This window comes from Vespula pensylvanica, chromosome 21 (genome assembly GCF_014466175.1).
Source record: "Vespula pensylvanica isolate Volc-1 chromosome 21, ASM1446617v1, whole genome shotgun sequence".
Lineage (NCBI taxonomy): Eukaryota > Metazoa > Arthropoda > Insecta > Hymenoptera > Vespidae > Vespula > Vespula pensylvanica.
Genome location: NC_057705.1, coordinates 1,105,810 through 1,127,926, shown reverse-complemented (window position 1 = coordinate 1,127,926; position 22,117 = coordinate 1,105,810). Strand labels below are relative to the sequence as shown.

Here is a 22,117-nt window from a genome sequence, read left to right as displayed (position 1 = left end):
TTCTCCCTCTCTATCCCTTTCTTTTTCTTTCTTTCTTTCTTTCTTTCTTTCTTTCTTCCCCTCACTCCCTAACACTCTTTCAAACGAAACTCCACGCGCCTTCTGTCTCTAGAAAGTTCAAACGACTCTGAGAACTTCGTGTCGGCGTGGCTGCTACAACGGTGTTGGTGTTAGCGTTGGTGTTAGTGTTGGTGGTGGTGGTGGTGGTGTGGTTGCGAGAGAAAAAATGAGGATGAAAGAAAAAAAAATTGTTTCTTTTTTTCCCTCGAATAGAAGAACAAAAAGGAATATTCTTAATCCAAAATATTCGAATAAATTACCAACTTGGATCACCGAAGAAAACGAGGTTACGTACTACTACGCTTTAATTATTTCATTCTCGAAAACAATTTCTGAACGTACGGACACGTATAGGTTAATATTCGTTTCCGTATACAATCGCCGGTCGGATTTCGAAAGTTAATTGGTTTTTTTTCTTTTTTCTTCCTTTCGAGCTTCCTTAGAGCGTAAAAATAGAGGGGGAAAGCGTGTCGTTCGTTTCAACGTCGATGTCTCGGTCGGTGGTCGAATCTGATTATCGTTGTTAACTCGATGATGTTCAAATCAAGACCTTTCAACGAGAAGCCTTTGCAAAGTGAAAAATTCTTTAAAACTCTGCCACCGTTCTTCTTCCTCTTCCTCTTCCTTCTTTTCCTTTTTTTCTTCTTCTTCTTCTTTTCCTTCTACTTGTTCGTCTTCGTCTTCGCCTTGTTCTTCTAATCAAAGATTACTGACTATTCTCGATGTTGACTTCGTTCGATCGACTGGAAAACTGCATGTATATATATATATATACGCGTGTGTCGTATGTATTTCGCGCGTTTAGCCTTTTCAAGATCTTTCGACGTCAACGGTCCAATCGGTTCGACGGTCCGCTACAGAATGAGCACGCTGAGAGGGGGGCGACCGTGTTGGTAGGTGTTCGACGGCGCCTAAGAGTGGGGGGTAAGGTACGGTAGACGATTGGAGGATCGCGAGGCGGGACTGCTACTACGTCATGCCTTACCATTGATTTTCCAATGTTGATACACACTACAGCGTGTGACGTCGTGGTGTTTCGGATTGATTTTTTTTCTTTTTTTCTTTTTTCTTCTTCTTTTTTAGTTTCTTTTTTCTTGCGTTCTTCCTTTTTTTTTCTTCTTATCCTATCCGGTTCCTTCTGGATCCCCATGTAAGTAGCTAAGTACTTATAGATACACAGTAACATAACTAAACGGAATAAGTTCGATCAGCTTAAAGTAATCGTTAAGATACCTTAGGATCGTTTTTCAATTTTGATACGATACGACGCTTCGAAACTTGGACTTACCTTGATCGATGCGACCAGAATAAACGACTTCAAGGTTAAAATTTAATCTCGTCGCGACTTTAATAACTCCTAATAGGACAAAATAGATATCGTACGGATTGTATAAACAAACAATATCTATATACATTGGATTTACTTTTTTTATTACTATTATAGTCGAGAAAGAAATGTGAAGAAATCATCCAATTATTATCGAACTGGATTTCTTTTTCACGATAAATCAAGGTTACCTTACCAGCATCTTATATAATAATGAGAATAATAATTCGATGGCATCGTTCTCTAAAAATGACATTCCGGCAATCAATATTCTCATAGGAATTCGCATCTACTTGCAAGATTTTAACATTCAATAATATAACAGTTGTAGGAAAGACGGGACGTTAATCGCGATACGAATTGCAGATTTCTACTGTTACCTACTAAAAAGTTGCGACGGTAAACATGTCTCGAATTTTTATTGAATTAATATTTTTTGTTTAAAAAACATCGATGATAAATCTTAAGTAATTTATTTTATCCGATAGTGCATTAAAAATCGTAAAATATAACCGTTTGATTGAAAATTATTGATAACTTATCGACTCAGTAAAATAATAGATACAATATTTTTTAAACGTGTTACCATCTATCGTTAAAGTAGATTTCTATGTAGCATATACATTTGAAATGTTATAATTACATTTTTTTTTTTGACTTTTTCTCCTTTACAAATTTAAATAATAATTTAAATATGATGTGAAATGAAAAAACAACGAGTAATTATTTTGTTATAATTAATTCTTTTTGTAAACATAACAAATATACACGTATATTGGTGATTACAATGCGTACACTGAAAATAGAATCAATATTTCGATCTCAAAATATATCCACTTTCGAACAACGAAAGATTTTTTAGATGTGTGTTGCAAATATTTATTAAAAAAATATAACTATTGAAATAGACTCCAAACATTCCCAGTTACTTTACTATTTATGTATTATAATGGCAATAGTGTGTTTTGTACGCTTAATTGATAATTAAAATATTCAAGTCTTACATAGTCCTGCTATAGTAAGACAAGTATTTCGAATATTACTACTAACATAAGTAAAACAATTTGTTGCGTACATATAAACGTTAATATAAATACATATATGCATCGTTTTGTATACACGTATATGCCTGCATATAAATAACAATCAATAATATTTACAAGGAATGTATGATTGAGAATACTTTTAAACTTATTTTGTTAACAAAAATTTGCACATACCTAAATAATTCTTTTTCTGATTTCAATAGCATAAATAATCATATTAAAAATAATACGAATATGTTATGTAAAGTGTTTGTAAAATGATTGTATGCATTAATATAGTAATCAAGATATAGACATGCAGAGTAAAATTGGCAGCATATACAAATTAACGATAAACCTATACTATTGTGTGCGATATAACGGATGGATAATAGTTCCCAAGTTAAGTTAATATCAAAAAAAATAAATATTTCATTGAGTTGGTTTCTCAGCTGGTACTGGAATACCAAAATAGATCCTGAGTTGTTCAAGAAAGAGAAAGGTGAGAACTGTTTGAGGAGCTAATCGTATGAATGCTGGTACATAGCCCTATAATAATTTTGTATCAATACGTAATAACATTAAATATTAAATAGATAATATTATTACCTTTTTCTGATGCCAGTTTTATATCTAGACTTACCTTAAAAAAAGCCAGTGGTCCAAGTTTGGCAGTATATAAAAAGAGATCTGCAAAATTCTATGAGATAAAGAAGAAAAAAATTATTAAAAATATTAATCATCAATACTGATACTAAAACCATATAAAATATTAATATAAAGATCGACCTTGAATTCTCCGATCTTAGCATTCATTGCACGCGTTTTTAAGACATCCAGTGGTTGTGTCAGTGTTGTAGCTACAGCACCCTTATGTAACAAAAATAACTAATAAATCGTACAAGTAAATAACATATGGATTATGAAATGAAAATAAAAAAATTAGATCTTACTGCGCATACGCTTGAAATTATGTGGGTGGTAGGATTATCTGTAAAGTAACCACTTGCTAATAAAATCATTTTAATCTGATCATAAAAGCTCAATTGTCCTATGGTCATTAGTATTGCTCTTCCAGTTGCAGTAGAACAACCACTAAATAGCTGTTTTACTCCTTCTTCTTGAATCACTCGATTTAATCCATTTATAGCATGTTTGTAACTGCATAATAAAACAAAAAAAAATCGTTTAATTAATTTCTTATTTCTATCTGTACTCCTCATGAATATCGTTATTATTAAACAAAGATTACATTTTTTCATTACTTACTTTCTTCTAAGATTTGGCGCTAACTTAATGTCATTTTGCATACGCACATTAATCAAATCTCCTGGAGTACCCACGATTCCACCAGCAGCACCTGCACATCCAGCCAAAAGCAGCTTTTGATAAAATGGCGTAGGATTCCCAGGTGTCTCTAATGCCTGTTTACCTATCTACATATCAAAAATAAAACATATAAAAAATATATATATATATCATCTTCAAATAATAATTTTTAGATACTCATGAACTTTTTCAAATAAATAAAAAAAAATTATGTGTACCTCATAAGCTCCAAATCTTGTCGTAGAATATGTAAGTTGACGAAGTAAAGATGCAGTAAGACCATTATATAAAGCCGAAATACCTTCCCTTTTTATTATTGTAATAGTAGAATGTATTGCAGATATTTTACCATCTTGTTGAGTTTGCATATGTACCTGCAGTTGTAACACTGTTTTATTTTCCTTCTTATTGTATTTAAAATAATCTAAAATATTACCTTGAGCAAATCTAATGGATGTGTAACACAAGCAGCACCAGCAGAAGCAAATCCGCCAAAATACCAGCGAGATAATTTGTTTATATCTGTCATCTTGTCCTTTTTTTGAATTGTAACTATAAATAAGAAACACACATCAATATAAAAATTAACTTAAAAATAAGATTAAAATTGAATAATAAGTTTATAAAAAATTATATAAATTGACTTACACTTTCTTTTATTATATATAACATTTATATATTTTCCAATAAATTCATGATGTTTAATTTAACATAATTAAATAATAATTTGAGATGTGCATACATATGATGCTGAAAATATACAAGACACGATTAATTACAATAGCAATTTGATGATAAACACAATAAAAAAAATAAAAATAAATTTTTTATATGAAATAAAAATACGCATGATCATCATGCAATGTGGATAATAAGATTTTTGAAAATATTTCATTCTTCAATAATTAAACAATTATATATATTTATATATATATATGATTATATATATATATATATATATATATATATATATATATATATACACATACATACACACACATATATATGATAGAAAAATAGATTTTTTAATAGAGTATTCCTAATAAATTCGATAAAAATTTACTCAACATGTCACTCCTTCAAACATATATATAATGAGTAGGGTCATAAAAGTTATAGCTTTTATAAAATAGAAAGATAAGAAAGACGATAAAAGTAGATTGTCACAAAACACGTGATATAATATATGCGCGCTAGAAAAGTCACATATACATATATACATATATATATAATCTATAATACACCAAATATATATATAAAACAAAAATATTTTACATCCAATAAAGAATATAAAAATTCCACAAAAATACGAACGCATACACATATCACACACAAAATAAATTAAGAATATATATGTATTTTATATAATATAATACAAAGAGAAAATAAAAGAAGGAGAAAACTATGCTTACGATTGTTTTTGTCGGTAACGAAAATTACATGTCACTACGAGCGGATATCCCTGGAGGGGAACTGAACTTCAACTACGTAATCTATCCGCGGTATTTGGCACAATTCTTATGGTCAAACTCCAGAGCTGCGTGGCTTATATATATTATATATATATATATATATATATATATATATATATATATATACATACATATGTGTGTGTGTGTGTTGTGTGTGATGTGTAATGATAAGAAGCGCACGCATCAGCTGATGGTCAAAATGTGCGTAATACATATAAACATATATAGAAAGTGCGCGCGCTGGAACTTTACTTTGGCACATGTTACCCTGATTAACAAATTATTTTTAAAATGTGTATATTTGTCTGCATCAGTAATAATATAATTTAATAATATTGCAACGATTTTTATTTATTTTTATTTCGATGATAAGGATTTATATTTACATAACACGCAATTTATTTCTACGTAATATTTAATTAAAATAAATACATACATATTATAATTTACTTCGATAAGCTGCGAATATAATAATCTAATAAAATTAACGTTTTGTGACTTCTTTCATTTTTTTTTTTTTTTTTTTTATATTAATTAAACAAGAAATTGATATATGTTCAACTGTTCTATATTATTCATAATTAGAAAAGAATACGAGATAAAAAGTAATGGCGCGAATTATATTTTTTGATTGTAATATGCTTGTGGCGCCATCTGAGAGATGAAACAAGTGTCATTGTTAACGTTACGAGTTTTTCCGACAGAGTTATAATTTTCAATTATTTGATCTAACTTTTTTGTTATTGTTCTTCGTATAAAAATAATAATTTATATGATAATTCATTGTTTATATTAAATTATGCAAGTCAGATAAATTCATTTACAAAAATGAGTAATGTTTATATTCAAGAACCTCCCACGACAGGAAAGGTTAGTTAAAATTCTGTACCGTTAAATAAATTAATTAAATGAACTATTTCTTATAAATATTTATTTATTTTATCAGATTCTAATGAAAACATCTGTTGGAGACATAGAAATAGAATTATGGGCGAAAGAAACTCCGAAAGCTTGTAGAAATTTTATTCAATTATGTATGGAAAATTATTACGACAACACCATATTTCACAGAGTTGTTAAAGGATTTATAGTTCAAGGTGGAGATCCAACAGGTACAGGAGAAGGTGGTGAAAGTATATACGGTTCTCCCTTTAAGGTACAAAATAAAATTAATCATTATTAACTTAGAACATCTATTAAACGAACAAATTTTAGGATGAGTTTCATACAAGGTTGCGATTTTGTCGCAGAGGTCTCCTTGCCATGGCTAATGCAGGCAAGGATGATAATGGCTCACAATTTTTTTTCACATTTGCTGCTACACCAGAATTACAAAACAAACATACTATTTTTGGCAAAGTTATTGGAGAAACTTTGTACAACATGCTTAAACTTGAAGAAGCTCTTGTAGATGAAGTAATATAACTATATTTAATTGAAAAAATTATATAAAGATAATTGAATAATAGAGAAATATTTAATTATCATTTTATTTTTTAGAATGATAGGCCTATTTATCCACAAAAAATATTGAAGACAGAAATTCTAAACAATCCATTTGTAGATATTTCACCACGAATAGAATCTAAAAAGAAAAGTGATGTGAAAGAAACTAAGAAAGAAAAAAAAGCAGGAGTAAAGTAAGCACCATAAAAATTTTTCATATTTTTTATAAAATACAATAACATTGATATTGTACTATAAATAAGGTAAAAGTAAATATATACTATAATGATTATTTTCACAGAAATTTTAAGTTATTATCTTTTGGGGAAGAAGCAGAAGAAGATGAAGAAGAATCTGCAATTTTGAATAAGCAATTAAATAATAAAGCAAAATCAGCACATGATCGTTTGTCTGATCCTAAATTAAGTTCACAACCTGTAATTGATAACACTGAACCACCAAATAAAAAATTAAAGGAATGTGACGATGTTGATTCTGAAAGTGATAATGATACATTACAATCTTCTGAGACAATAGCTGCCATAGCAAAAGAAAAAACGTAAGTTAAAATTACATACTAAAAAAATTAATACAATTTAATATCATTTCATTTACTTTATTAATCTTATTTAATACTTATAGAGAAATGACTGAAAGAATCAAAAATAAATTGAAAGGAGGTAAAAAGACAAGTGATTTCAAAGAAACTGAACCTACTAAAGTAACTGATAATGATAATGTAGAAGAAGAGGAGGAATATTATTTTGGTAAAGAACGATATGAAGAACGTAAAAGAAAAATGTATGTATATATATATATGTAACACATAATTACAAGTATCATTTTATAATATTATATATAAACTTACTATTCTATCTGTGATATCAGGAATGCAATTAAAAAAGAAATCCGTGACTTAAAACGTACTGTTCAGAACGAAAAAAAAGAAAAAGAAGCAGATAAAAAACTTGAGGATGATAAACAAGAACAGAAAAGAAAACAAAGCGAAATATTGAAAGATTATTTACAAACTCAAGAAGAATATAAAAAAGCTAAACAAAAAATACCTGCAAAGGGTAAAACACGAGAAGATTTTACTCTAAATCTTCTAAATAAATTCAAGAATAAACTTCAGGATACTAAAGAGTGTACAAAGGGCAACGGAAGTACAACAAAGGAAGAAGAATCTAAAGATGATGGAGATGACGAGTTGTGGATGGCACATATTTTGCGTTGCGAAGAAAAAGCTCCTGTACTTGCAAAAGATGCTAGTACAAAAGATGACGATTGGTTTGAAATTTATGATCCACGAAATCCACTGAATAAACGTCGAAGAGGAGAAACAACAAACAGCTCGAGGGATAGTAAAAAGGATAGAAATCATTCACGTCGAAAATAAATATAAATATATATATATATTATTTTATTTATAAAATAACACTAACTATATATGTATATAATTATAAATTATATCTCCTTTTTTATCCTTTTATTTATATTTATTACAATTGTATTTTTACCAATTTGATCAAACGTTAGAACGTCGCATTGCGTCCTATACTTAGGAAACAAAACGCCACGTAGCGGTGAATTCGCGAACTTGGAAAAACACTGAATATTTCTAATATAGAATTTTAATAGATCGACTGCTTTTTTTGATTTTACTTTAAAAGGATATATTCAGTATCTTCTAGTATTTTTTAGTATCAAAGAAATTTTCAGGATCTGAAAGATATTAGAAAAAAAAAAAACTGGGCTACTATTAGGGAGAATTCATTGGACAGATCTGACAGCACTGTTTTCTAGTTCTCTTAGCTTAGACGATGACAAGCCATCATGGCACGCGGTCGGAGGTGTGTTTTAAGTCATTTAACAAATTTATCGTGATGATACAAACCATGCCTTCTTTATATTAACTCCTTTTTTAATTAAGTTTATAAGTTTCTCTGCTTAATTTTCTGTGTTTCATTGATTAAAAAAAAAATAAACGAAAGACAATGGTGAAATTAACAGAAGAAATGATTGTGGCACGTACACGAATGTCCGATTTTTCTGCCGTAAAGAAGCTCAATTGCTGGTATGCATTAAAAACAACATTTTTTTTTTTTTTCTTAAATAGATCATCTTCATAAATAATTGAATATAAATTAACATATCAGTTTTTATTTTTTTGTATGATTGTGATCATTATACACAGTGATCTCATTCCCAACTGATTTCATATATTATAAATTTAAACTATTAAATATATATTATTGTAAATAGTAAAATAATAACTATGCATTGTTTAAAACATTAAATAATTGAATTATTTTATATTTATAGCCTATATTAAGAATATATACGTTAACGTAGAAGTCACAAATTCCTGATTATTATAATAATACATCAATGATATTAATAGCATTCCAGGTCTGCTTCGTAGACTTATTTTCTATCATTTTATTTTAACATACTAACATTTCTATTTGAGAGAGACAGATCAAGAAATTTATTATTTTATATATGTTGTTAAGAAAAAATTTGTATTTATAATAAGACTATAATATAAATAAAACGGTATAGAGTTAATTCCTTTTTTTTATAGGGGATCAGAATTAACAGATGTAAGCATTTTACGTGAGATGGAAAATGTGGAAGTATTATCATTAAGGTAAGTTTTTTTATAAAATAATTTATATATGTATATGTATATTGTAACAATTCACATTGAATAATAATTTAAAATAATCGAGTTAGAAAGATTCGAAAAGACTAGAAATAATAACAAAATAAAATTTAATAAGGAATATAATAGGGTTGGGTCACATGGAAAAAAAAAAAAGAAATATAAAAATCGTAAAATCAAACGTAGTATTTTAATCGTTGAATTTGAAATTTAAAAATCCTGTTATTTAAAAAATGTTAAATTCGATATTAGACTAAGAAAAGTTAAATCGAAATTTCGAAAAGATATTTATATCGATTCGTAGAATTAGGTTAATTTTTGTAAATATCTACATGCAAATTCAAGAAACGCGGTGCAACTATTGACACGCGATCGCGGGACTTCATAAGAAATCGACGAAGTCGAAGAGTGAGATAATCCATTTACCGCAATAAAAGCCAATTTAAAAGAATTCTGATGTGTTATTGCAAATCTGTCCTTTCCTTTTTTTCTCTCCCATCAATCTTGAAACAAACGATTAGAATTATTAGAATTTAGATTAAATCAAGTATTATGTTACAATATATACATATAATACACTCTAATCTTTTTTTATAATATTTAGATTGTTTTAATAACTATTAATACAATCATAAAAAATATCTTTATTTGAAACTAACTTTTATATTGTATGAAGCAACAATGATTATCATCCAGTCCTACTATGGATACGTTTAATACACATGTATACAGTCATATACCACCTACACAATAAAACCTGTTCCACCCACATACTTACTAATTTTACATGCAACATCATAATGTAAATGTTAATCATACGTATTTGTGTTTACTAAAATTAATATGAATGTATAATCCATGCAAATTTTAAGTTTTTTTTTTTTTTTTTTTTTTTTTTTTATATTTCTTCTACGAATTATTCATATTATTTTGCTATAAAGCTACATATCAAACTCTATGTATTTTTATTTGCAGTGTGAATAATATTGACACGCTTGCTGATTTTCAATACTGCCACAATTTGCGAGATCTATTTATTAGAAAAAATAATATTAAAGATCTGAATGAAGTTTGTTATCTTCAAGAATTACCCAATTTAAGGAATTTATGGCTCGGCGAAAATCCTTGTGCAGAAAAAGAAGGGTACATGTTTTATAAAATTATTTATGCATGCACCTTCCTGACCAATTACTGTTTTACAAATGTATCGTTATAATAATCTGATATGAATATTTAACAGATATCGATTGACTGTTCTTCGAGCTTTACCAAATTTGGAAAAGCTGGATGATAAAGTAGTAGCCCCAGAAGAAGTGCAAACTGCATTGTCAAGAGGCAGAGTACTTGTACATCCCCTTGATATGGATGCATCTCCACCACAATCAGAAATAAATAGTCCAGAGGTAAAAATAAAAACAAAACATATATATTTAGCATGATTCATTTCAATTATGAATTTTTGAGCTAAACTTTCTCATAAAAAATTTTAACATATTAAATAAATCATAAAAGGTTCATTTGTGTTAAAGCTAATTATATATTTATCATAAATATAACGTTAAAAAATGTCACTAACAAGTTTTATGATGTTTGTTAACTCATTACAAATAAGGAAGTACCTGTTGAGTATATTGAAGAAACACGTGTGGAAAAACATAGGAGATATAGTTCATCTAGTGACCAGGTAAAATATTTCTAATTGATTTACATAGTTAGATTTTTCTCTAAAAATGCTTTTAACTTATTTATCTGAGAATTATAAAAAAATGAAACTAACATTCTTTTAGTATAGTATTGTTAACCATATACAAACGCGATATAATTTTTTTTTCAGAGAAGTTACGATGAAATGCATCATACACAAGAGGAATATCATGATCCTGATAGAAGAAATGCAAATTGTAAAACATTACCTCATCATTATGCTCAAAGCAATCAGTACACATATGAGGTAAGTTTATAACTTATAAAAAATGTTAATTTATGATTAAATTAGTTAGAGAAATTAAAATAACATGTAGTTTATGTGTTCTGACTATATATTATATTTTTATTATTTGAATAATGTTAATGAACAGCTCCATAATGGGCAATCAAAAAGTCAGAATAAAGATGAGAACATGTGTACAGAATCACGCAATTACATTGAGACTGTGGCTACTAATACTATTGATATACCTAAGGTATTGTTATCGCAACTGCACATAATATGCAAAATGCAATTATTCATCTAGACAAATTTGTAGTGTACATAACAATGCCAATTTGATTACACTATAGTCATATAGAACATTAAAGTCATAACATAAAACTTGATTATTTTATATCGTTGTCTGATTATCTGAACATAGATTGGAAAGAAGAAAAAATGAAAATAATATCTGTTATCTAAGTGTATTAAAGCTCAAAATTTAGAATGTACTAAATGAATTTGTTCAGATTTGATTCAGATAATCAACTATATTTACACAAAGCATAAGATAATACGCTTCATTAAATATCATATGCTTTTTAGTCAGAACATTATTCTTAAATTAAACTTTTATGTTAAATTAAAACTCTTATGTTATATTTGCATGTTTATGATCTGTCATGCTATTCTATGAAATTGATTTATTCTCTGCTAAATAAAATACAAACTATAAAGAAAAATATTGCAGGATACTGATGATCAACCAGCAGTTTCAAGACATAATGGAGATTATGACGAGAGACGAGTGTATTCTGAATATGTTAATAATGATGCATCCCAACGTTCATATACATCACCTTCGCCACGTACTCAATATGGTGTTAAGTATGAAACGCAAGAAGATAATCGCTTTGAGAGGAATAATTATGAATACGACGATAAGAGACAGATAGAATGCGATGAACCATTACCTCAACCATCATCTCAACATAGACGAATGCCTACTCATCATCCTACTGAAAGGGTCAGAATTAAAAACTAATATGTATATATAAAAAGAAAATGTTTGTTTAATTTAATTTACTGTCTGATTTATAATCTGATTTAAAATAGGAAGATACAAGTCAAGTGCCTGGTTGGGTAAGACATTCCGATAAGGAGAAATGCAGACCACAATTTCACTATCATAGGCGGCCAGTTACGAGGGTATGTAATGTGTAAAATTATAAATCTTTCAACTTATAATACTCCTCTTACAAATACAAACTATAATTGTTTTTATCATTTAGAACTCAAATATACTCTCTGCCGTATTATGCCTAGTCAAAGAATTGGACTATCCTAGTTTGGAAGTAGTTGAAATGGCAGTTAGAAATCGAATGGATGAATTAGAAGAATGATGTTTCTGACGCCGTCCCCAAAATCTTCAGGGGACGGTTGCCTTTTCTCGTGTTGGCAGTATTTCCTCTATTCCAAGTCCAGAATTTTCTGACTCACTTGACTCTAACCAGTGCATCGATAATGATATGAATTTTAACATCGAACATCGTACATGCAATCATTATGGCATAGATGAATCTAGTGAAAAATCACAAATGCAGAGAAATGGATCTACCGAAAACTGTAATTTAAATCGAAATACAAAAACTTTCGTTACCGATTCAAATCTTAGGTATATTAAGAATAATCCACATACATACAAACTTCGGGACTCTGGATCAGATAACTTGACAACAATTAACAGTGAACCAAAAAGATCAAACGACGTTAGAAGAGTAGCAAGCAGTGACAGTATACCCCGTGGTAACAATAGTGGTGTATATTTCAATCAAGGAAGCAAAGATCCAAACCAAGATTGTATAAGACGATCAAAAAGTCCTGATGTTAGAAACACGATAATGCCACTTCGTTACATTCAATCATCAAAAGGAACTTGGACGTACAACTTGTAAGTGAAATAATAGAGTAGATTGTTTCTTTCTGTCTATGATAACAAAAAATGTTTTCAGAGACAGGTCATACAATTAATGAAGATAAGAATAAAAGGGTACTTAATTAACTATTACTTCTAAATTACAAAGTAAATCATTGTAATGTGTGCAGAATGGTGCATTATATGTTCCCTTTATAAGTTAAGGAAACATTGTTCCAGAACAACAGTATTTATTGTACTTATCAAATGTTTATTATTATAAATTATGAAATAGATAAATTTTTCCAAAAACATCAATTAATCATGCTTTGGATTAGAAAATTTAAGTTTACATATATAGTTTGTCATAATTTTGTTATCATTGTAGCAAGATTAATTAAATAGGTTCCATATTATTGTCATAAATGTATTATCAAAAAAAATGCCAATAGAATAGAATATCTTCATAAAATACAAATATCAATATTAATCATAGAGTAAAGAAAAATATTGTTCTGAAAATGATGTTTCCCTAGATTCAAAAGCATAAAAGGTGCAGCTTATACATGTGATAGTTAAAAAGTTAGCAAATGCAACAAATTCAAGATTTTGTATAAAATGTTAAGATTCTCCATGCATGTGTGCAATATATTATATATTATATATATATACACACATATATATATATATATATACATATATAAAGACCTGGTAAAGATAATTATTGGCAAAAAAGTTAAATGTCTATATTTGCAATGCCTAACTGTAGAAAAGCTTCCATATATATATTCTCTATTTTAATATGTATAAAAATCGTTTAGTATAAAAAATTAATCATAGTAAAGATTATAAATATAAAAAATCGTAATATTATGAACAGATGATTCAGTGCTTATTAATAATTCGATAAATATATTAAAAAATAGATTTATGGATCATGTAAAAAGAACTACTTAAGAATTATAGTAAAGTGATATAAAAAATTCCAAGACAAAGTAAAGGATATATTGGTGTTTAAAAAAAAGACGCATTAGACATAATTAATTATAGACTGATATGCAGAGAAGGTATAAATTTTAGAAAAACTAATTTATATTGTATATTATTTAATTAAAAAATTAAAAACTAATCTTTCTATATAACCAAAAGAAATTTCAATACGTAACAAGAAATTAATTATTTATGATATACATAAATAGTTCTATAAGAAATTTTTTAAATGTAATGCAATATTTTTCCTTACTCCCAGCCGTCCAGCTTCTATCATTAAATAATTTAAATTCATCATTATTAATAATATTTACGAAATTACGATTATTATTGTTGTTGTTATCATAATTATAATTATAACAGGTAATGTTGCTATTGCATTAGCATTATTATTTTAACTTCTGCTTTAAAGTCTGTGTCATTGTTTCATAATTTTTGTATGATGTAATGATCAAAATAAGATTGTATTATATTACACAAAGATTTCATGTAAATGAATTATTTAATCTTGTTACATAATGTCAATCTTGTTTCTACTTAAAATTGTAAATCTTATGAGATTTTGTTTTTGTTATACAATAAGGAAACTTCTGAAAAAATATTTTGACGATTAATGATATTTTCTTAATTAATTAACATTTTTAAGTATTATTATAAGATATATATATTTAATATTTCCAATTTTATATTGCATCAAAGAAAAAAAATTATTACTATATATATTACAGCAATAATTTATAAGATCAAATGTGAAATTATTTCAATTCATACATAAACCTATATTCGTGTATGCTTTTAGGCATCTAAATTGCACAAGAGTGCAAATTGATGGCTTTGAGATAAAATAATTCAAGATACATTAATAAAAAGAAATGTTTTAGACAAAACTTATATAATTTTTAAATCCATATAAAATTATACAAGTTTTAATATTAATAGAATCAATGTAAAAGTGATATTGAATATGAATTACTGTTTTTTTTTTTTTTTTTTTTGATCATTCAATAGTTAATTGATAATAACAAGTACTTAAAAAACATCAAATTATATAATCATAATATACAATACATTTATTCTTTCACTATTTATAAATTCATCAAGCCTAAAATCATTAGAAGACTAATACTTTTGTATATTATAATTAGGGAAAAGATTTTATATTAAAAGTTTCAGTTGGTTTTAATAAATATTCCAAGCGCAAACTTGCCTAGTTTAACTAACTTAACTACTATCCTTAACCTAAATGAATATGTAAGAACATTTTCAAATAATATAATACTTAATCTTTATTCGTATATTATTGTTGTGTTATTTTAAATGAGTTAAAAAATTTATAGAATTTGAAAGATTTAATTCCATTTGTATACATAGGAAATAAAAATTATATGTTTTTGTCTGAAACATTTTTCTATAAGTGAAAAAAATCTGTAAAATAATCCAAAACAAATATATATTCTATGTTTATATGTTTATATAATGTATGATATAACTATATTAATGTTATATAGAAATCACAATATCTTATTTATTAGAGAAGAATTAAATGAATTAATTTGTTGTTATAAAAATACAAATTATTAACATTGTAAATGAAAAAGTATCATATTTAAGTTAATAAGATTTATATTTGGAATATAAAATAATATATACAAATTTCTTAAATTTTTAAAAAATATACTCTTATTCAAACATTTGCATTCTTTTACAAAACATACTTTATTGTCCACTTTTTCCTTTTAGCCTAAATATGTTATTACAAAATTATCGTAATATAACAAAATGAAAACAAACTTATAGTAATTTTATGTAAATAAACACTTGTATTAATATTATATTTACCTATTTCGAGGTATGTAGTATATAATCTCTTGTAGAGGTAGATCTCTGATGCCTCTTGATGCTGTAATTATGAAATAGTAATGTAAAATTAACGTATATTAATTAAGGCTGTTCAAATATACAGCGAACAACCGCCAATTCAAAATTAAAATCGAAAAGAAAATAAATTAAAATTATTTTATGTTTAACGAGTGTTCCGAGCTATGTAATGTTTAATCGAATTTACTATTGTTTAAATATTAGCTTATTTAACTCCGCGTACTTTTATTTTGTTTAAATAAATCTAAAATTAACGAAATTATAAAGTTTTGAAGTTGTTTCCTTCAGGAAGAGAGAGCTTCGACGTTCACTCGTCGGAATACAAAGGAAGACTGATTCAGTAATAGTCAAAGTCGGTCGAAAGTTTGTTTTTGTTGACATAACACTTAACCAAAAACCGCGAAATCAAAATTTTGAAATATTAAAATTTTAACAATATTCGAGAATTTATATGAAAATAAGGAATACGAGCTATTTTTTTTTTTAACACAAATTTCGAAGAGCGCCACAATGCAAATTTTTTTTTCATAAAAAATGTGAAAAACAGTCATTTACATGAAAAACAGCCAACAATGAAAACAGACGTAATTTTTGACCCATTTTGATGAATGAAGTCTCATTTTAAAAACAAAGATTTAATTTAGGATTCCACTTTTTTAATATTTTCGAGTTTTTTACTTATGCATAAATTATTTAAAAAAAAATACCATTTTTTAATAGGATTCTTTTCAATGATTTTAAAATAAAACTTTTTCCAAATTTGAGAGAAGTGATGAACAGCCTTATAATAGCACCTTTCAAATAAGATTTTAATATTAGTGCGCCATCGCTGCGCACAATTCAAACGGTTTTAAAATGGCGTACATCTAATAACGTTTACTTTTTTATCACTGTGCAGAAAAATTGGCCAATCATATCTTTATAATGAAAAAAAAAATATTAAACTGTGTATAATGCATTTTTATTATCAAATATTTAATATTAAAGATATATAAACGTGTGATTTTTTAATTTATTATTTATTTGTGACTTATTTGGTAATTGCAACGGATTTGATGAATTGGAATTTTATTTTCATAACCTCTTCGAAAAAAAGTTAACTTTTATTATCAAATTTTATCAACTGTTTTAAATTGTGAGGAATATTGTGAATATATATATTAATACTCAAAATGACTACATCTTATACACTAGGAAGTGATATAGTACATTTAAATGTAGGAGGAACTAGGTATGTGTTAAAAGTATATGTTTTATTATATTACATATGTATTTTTAATGATCTACTAAAGATTAAATATTATTTATTACAGGTTTTCTACATCTCAACAAACTTTGACGTGGATACCTGATTCTTTTTTTACAGCTTTATTGAGTAATCGAATTGCAAGTCATCAAGATTTAGATGGTGCATTATTTATTGATAGAGATCCACGAATGTTTTCTATAATTTTAAATTATTTACGTACAAAGGATATTAATTTAAAAAATGTTGATATTCGTTCTTTAAGACACGAAGCAGAATATTATGGTATTACACCATTGGTAAAGCGATTAATGTTATGCGAAGATTTAACTCAATCTTCTTGTGGTGATGTGCTTTTCTCTGGTTATTTACCACCACCTGGTTAATATTCTTAAACAATCTGTTTTACAAATTAAACAAATATTATTCATTAGATTTTTCATGTTTCTTTTTTTAAGGTATTCCATTACAAGAGTCAGCAACAGTTCCTCCAAATGTCAGTGATGTCTCTGTTCATGGTAGAGCTGTGACAACAACTTCGACACCTAGGACAGATACAGCCACTACTTCACAATCTGCAGTATCTTCTTCATGTCCTTGTACTCAAAATACGAATGGTAATTATAGATATATGCTATTGTTTAATTACTATTGTTTCAATTTAACTAGCATTAAATTAGATTATATATGTCTTTAGGACAACAAAATCATAAGAGACCAATAACTTCTCACGTACGCAATTCATCATTAGACTATAGACTTTCTCAACGTGGTTTACCTCATTCACGAACTCCATCTTTAGATCTGAGACATATTCGAAATAATTCAGCAGATTTAAATAAATTGTACAAAAATGATGTTGGTGTTATATTTGGACCTCAACAGGGTAAGAATATATCAATAAGAAATTATATTACATATATGTGATAGGTATTATATTACTGAATATTTTAGTTTCAGCTTGGGTAAATCCTTTAAGAGTGCAAATTATAAAAGCACATCATAATTGGATAGTTGTTGCTTATGCACATTTTATAACATGTTATCGTTTAAAAGATTCATCTGGATGGCAACATGCATTTACAAGTCCACACATTGAATCTATAATCGAACGAGTAGCAATAAATGCAAAAATAGGTAGTGGAGTAGACGGTAAAATGGTAGCTATTTCTTATGGAAATCAAGTGAGATTATGGAGCGTTTCCGAATATGGCATTAAAACAAATATTGGTACTTTTAATTTGAATGTCCGTGTGGAATATTTATTTTTTATTGGTAGTCAATTGGTTGCTCTTTCACCAACTGGAAAGATCGGCGTGTGGCATGCAATGACACATCATTGGCAAATTCAAGATGTGGAACCAATTTTGTCATTTGACACTGCTGGCACATTTCTTCTTCTTGGTTGTAACAATGGTTCTATTTATTATATTGGTAAATACAGAAGAAATATTTTAAGTATTTTAATATTATAAAATTTCTTACAATAGCAACATGATTTTTTGCTTATGTTACAGACATGCAAAAATTTCCTCTTAGAATGAAAGATAACGATCTTCTCGTAAGTGAATTATATCGTGATCCAAGTTATGATCCTATTACAGCCATATCAGTCTATCTAACACCAAAAACAAGTGAGTTAGAGCATCTAAAATTTTGATATATATTTAATAATAGTAATAGTTTAAGAGTGAATTCATTGATTAGCACATACATCAAATGAAATTTTATTATGTTTTAACATTAAAATTTTGGTGTGGTATTATTATATGTATCTAATATGAAATTTTTAATAGTCTCATGCCTTACAATATATATTATCAATCCTATAACTAACAATAAAGTTAATATGCATATACAAAGGTTTTATGTATGTGTATGCTTATGCTTATAATGAGAGAAGCAATAACTTTTCCTTCCACTTTTTACAATATTTATCAAGGCCCTTTTATCAAGCCATACAAATATACACATGGCTTGCAAATATTAATATGAGTTTATTATTACATGCTTTGCCTCATGATTTCGTACAACTGGATAATTAGCACAAGGCAAGTATGGGTCATTATAATTTAGTATTTGTTTTCAATTCTACATATAATCCAAGTACCATTTTTTAACATTCATTATTTTATCATACATAAAAAACGTTTGAATAAATGAAAAATATACTCTTCCTCTCCAGATTTAATAAAATTGTAGATACACTAAATAAAAAAATGCATAGCTTTGTATAACTATGAAAATTACTATTTGTTTCATATAGATATATTTAATTAAAATTTGTTTCATTTTTTATTATATTACTCTATAATTGTAATGAAAATAATTATTATTTAATGATTCTAATTTTATTTATTAAGTATAGCATAAGATCGATTTTAAATAAATAGCTTTATCAAATATGTGTGCATGTTATACACACGTTCATATAGATATATCAACTTACATTTGATGCAACATTAATGCAACTATATATATTTTTTATATATACATATATGTTATCTTGATATTAATCACCTATAACCCTGCTATCCTTATGCATCCAGTTGTACCAATATTGTTACCAATTATTATCTTGATCATTAAATTTTCTTCTTCAATCATTATTTACAAAATAAATATATTCTATTTCATTTAAGATTCTTTCATTATATGTTTCATATTTACTATCTGAGAGGAGGAGGGAAAATAATAAAATGCTTATTGCCAACTGCATATTAATTTTATTACATATTGTATCTAACTCATTAATATTTAACATGTATATACCACTTTCGTATTTATTTGTTTGTAATTTTGTGCAGTAATTTTTATTCTGTTCTAAAATCAAAATCATTTGAAAATTTATACTTCAAATTTATAATTCAAAATGTTTAAATTATAGTATGTATTTTTATTATATTTCTTATTTGTTATAGGTCTCTGTGGAAATTGGATTGAAATTGCATATGGTACAGAATCTGGTAGTGTCAGAGTCATTGTCCAACATCCTGAAACTGTTGGACATGGACCACAATTATTTCAAACATTTACTGTTCATCAAAGTAGTGTAACAAAAGTATGAAAATTTTCTAAGTATTAACTAATATAAAATTTCATCAAATAAAATAGAAGTTTAAAAGTTTAATAAAAATTATCTATTATTTTTAGGTAACATTATCAGAAAAATATTTAGTGTCTGTTTGTTCTGAATACAATCATGTAAGGACTTGGACTGTAACAAGATTCCGTGGTATGATTTCTACACAACCTGGATCAACACCTGAAGCAAGTTTTAAAATAGTATCTCTAGAAGCTGTTGAACCCTGTGTTAGTTATTATGCTGGAAATGATTTTGGTATGTTCTATTTATTACATCAAATTTACTTTATATAGAATATTTATTTTATTTTCAATTTATAGGTCCATTTGGTGAGCAAGATGATGAACAAGTGTTTGTTCAAAAAGTTGTACCTGAAACCGATCAATTGTTCGTACGTTTAGCATCAAATGGGAAAAGAGTTTGTGTAATACAATCAGTTGATTGTAGTATCATTAGTTCCTTCTATGTTCACGAATGCGAAGGATCTAGTCGAATGGGCTCCAGGCCTAGACGTTTTATATTTACCGGACATTCTAATGGCACTATTCAAATGTGGGATTTAACAACAGCTTTGGATCCATCCTTTCATCAAGATAAAGGTATTTATATTTACATATTTGTTCATGACATATTAATAAAATATTGAGATATATGACATTGATGCTTTTATTATATAATAGTATCAGATGTATCTGGTGGACCAACGCCAGAAGAACTTTGGAAATTGTTAGATCAATGTGATCTAAGTAATAGTCATTGCTCTACACCATGTATTAGTCCATGTCCATCACTCGCCGGCGTAGGTGCACGAATTAAAACAAGTAATGTTTTATTTCTTAATCAATCACATAACTCTGAGGCAGTAGCTGGATCTAGCCAACAACAATAGGTTTTATAAAAAGAAAATTTTTTATCATTATATTAAGTTACTTAATTTCTATGACTTTTTCTATTTTACATATTTTAGCAAATGAATGAGCATTTGTGTGTGTGTGTATATGTATATATATATATATATATATATATATATGTATATGTATATGTATTTATTATTTATAGTTGTGAAAGTTAAGTAATTATAGCTATAGTTCCTATTTCAAAGCCATTGGCTGATAACTCTCTGTTTATTGTACAGTATAACGTGCAGAACTGATTATGTTTTAAGAAAAAGAAATTGTTTTGCATTTTCATGGAATTTCAAAACTTACTCTACAACAAAAATAAGATTGTTGACAAATATCTGTAATACTCAATGATGGAAATAAAATAAATGTTGCTGTCTTCTTATTGTTAGTTCTAATTATAATATAATTCAGCAATAAATGTGATAAAAATAAATATTAGGATTATATATTAGATAAAGATACAAAAACATTTCGACTTGTAAAGTTTAAATGTAAGAAGCTTAAATAAATGAGTTAATGTTTTTCTCTTAATGTAATTTTTATTATTATTATTTCATAAAAGCTGATATATATTTGTCATACTTCGTGATGATGAAAAAAGTATGTATGATTTTCTATATATTATAAGAGATAACACAATATTGTTCCAATTTTTGTTTATGTAAAGTTTAACAAATGGATGATATATGTATATAATAATTTCTTAGATACTCTCGAATAAGTAAAATTTCTCTGTATTTACAATATCTATAAAAAAGTTATTATGTAAGACCACATAGTAATTATGTTAAACTTCTTATTTTTTATTGTTGCAAATTTTACAATGTGTATAAACGTGATTTTTGAATTAAACATGTTTATT

At 27.0% G+C, this 22,117-nt stretch overlaps 4 protein-coding genes across 13 annotated transcripts; 3 read left to right on the top strand and 1 right to left on the bottom strand.

Annotated features, from left to right (window-relative positions):
• Positions 1 to 23: 23 nt before the first annotated feature.
• On the bottom strand, positions 24 to 5,303 carry LOC122636209 (mitochondrial dicarboxylate carrier). Of its 3 annotated transcripts, XR_006328880.1 has the most exons (10): positions 5,154 to 5,303; positions 4,390 to 4,491; positions 4,178 to 4,293; positions 3,960 to 4,115; positions 3,682 to 3,848; positions 3,366 to 3,573; positions 3,202 to 3,282; positions 3,056 to 3,112; positions 1,046 to 2,961; positions 24 to 971 (listed from the first exon to the last, which is right to left on the bottom strand). XR_006328880.1 is itself a non-coding variant. In XM_043827188.1 (9 exons), exons 3-9 carry the CDS (start codon positions 4,268 to 4,270, stop codon positions 2,845 to 2,847), a joined length of 879 nt encoding a protein of 292 aa, XP_043683123.1. In that variant the 5' UTR covers positions 4,271 to 4,293; positions 4,390 to 4,491; positions 5,154 to 5,303; the 3' UTR covers positions 24 to 2,844. The 3 variants fall into 3 exon arrangements, 2 of the variants coding, with proteins under 2 accessions (XP_043683123.1, XP_043683124.1); XM_043827188.1 differs by having other exon boundaries at positions 24 to 2,961; XM_043827189.1 differs by lacking the exon at positions 4,390 to 4,491 and having other exon boundaries at positions 24 to 2,961; positions 5,154 to 5,297.
• A 566-nt stretch (positions 5,304 to 5,869) lies between these two features.
• Positions 5,870 to 8,142, top strand: LOC122636316 (spliceosome-associated protein CWC27 homolog). The gene is made up of 7 exons (XM_043827412.1): positions 5,870 to 6,083; positions 6,160 to 6,369; positions 6,429 to 6,629; positions 6,714 to 6,853; positions 6,961 to 7,218; positions 7,302 to 7,460; positions 7,548 to 8,142. The coding sequence occupies exons 1-7, from the start codon at positions 6,042 to 6,044 to the stop codon at positions 8,056 to 8,058; spliced, it is 1,521 nt and encodes a 506-aa protein (XP_043683347.1). The 5' UTR covers positions 5,870 to 6,041; the 3' UTR covers positions 8,059 to 8,142.
• A 191-nt stretch (positions 8,143 to 8,333) lies between these two features.
• LOC122636317 (dynein axonemal assembly factor 11) lies at positions 8,334 to 14,990 on the top strand. Of its 5 annotated transcripts, XR_006328906.1 has the most exons (11): positions 8,334 to 8,736; positions 9,247 to 9,312; positions 10,303 to 10,470; positions 10,568 to 10,730; positions 10,940 to 11,011; positions 11,162 to 11,278; positions 11,406 to 11,510; positions 11,988 to 12,263; positions 12,353 to 12,445; positions 12,529 to 13,187; positions 13,249 to 14,990. XR_006328906.1 is itself a non-coding variant. In XM_043827413.1 (10 exons), the coding sequence occupies exons 1-10, from the start codon at positions 8,657 to 8,659 to the stop codon at positions 12,637 to 12,639; spliced, it is 1,251 nt and encodes a 416-aa protein (XP_043683348.1). In that variant the 5' UTR covers positions 8,334 to 8,656; the 3' UTR covers positions 12,640 to 14,990. The 5 variants fall into 5 exon arrangements, 4 of the variants coding, with proteins under 4 accessions (XP_043683348.1, XP_043683349.1, XP_043683351.1 ...); XM_043827413.1 differs by having other exon boundaries at positions 12,529 to 14,990; XM_043827414.1 differs by lacking the exon at positions 10,940 to 11,011 and having other exon boundaries at positions 12,529 to 14,990.
• A 1,862-nt stretch (positions 14,991 to 16,852) lies between these two features.
• Positions 16,853 to 21,791, top strand: LOC122636315 (BTB/POZ domain-containing protein KCTD3). Of its 4 annotated transcripts, none has more exons than XM_043827410.1 (11): positions 16,853 to 17,250; positions 17,333 to 17,646; positions 17,724 to 17,882; positions 17,963 to 18,151; positions 18,220 to 18,699; positions 18,783 to 18,899; positions 19,311 to 19,316; positions 20,187 to 20,326; positions 20,419 to 20,605; positions 20,671 to 20,949; positions 21,037 to 21,791. In XM_043827410.1, exons 1-11 carry the CDS (start codon positions 17,192 to 17,194, stop codon positions 21,237 to 21,239), a joined length of 2,133 nt encoding a protein of 710 aa, XP_043683345.1. In that variant the 5' UTR covers positions 16,853 to 17,191; the 3' UTR covers positions 21,240 to 21,791. The 4 variants fall into 4 exon arrangements, with proteins under 4 accessions (XP_043683345.1, XP_043683346.1, XP_043683343.1 ...); XM_043827408.1 differs by having other exon boundaries at positions 16,855 to 17,250; positions 21,031 to 21,791; XM_043827411.1 differs by lacking the exon at positions 19,311 to 19,316.
• The last annotated feature ends 326 nt before the right edge of the window (positions 21,792 to 22,117 follow it).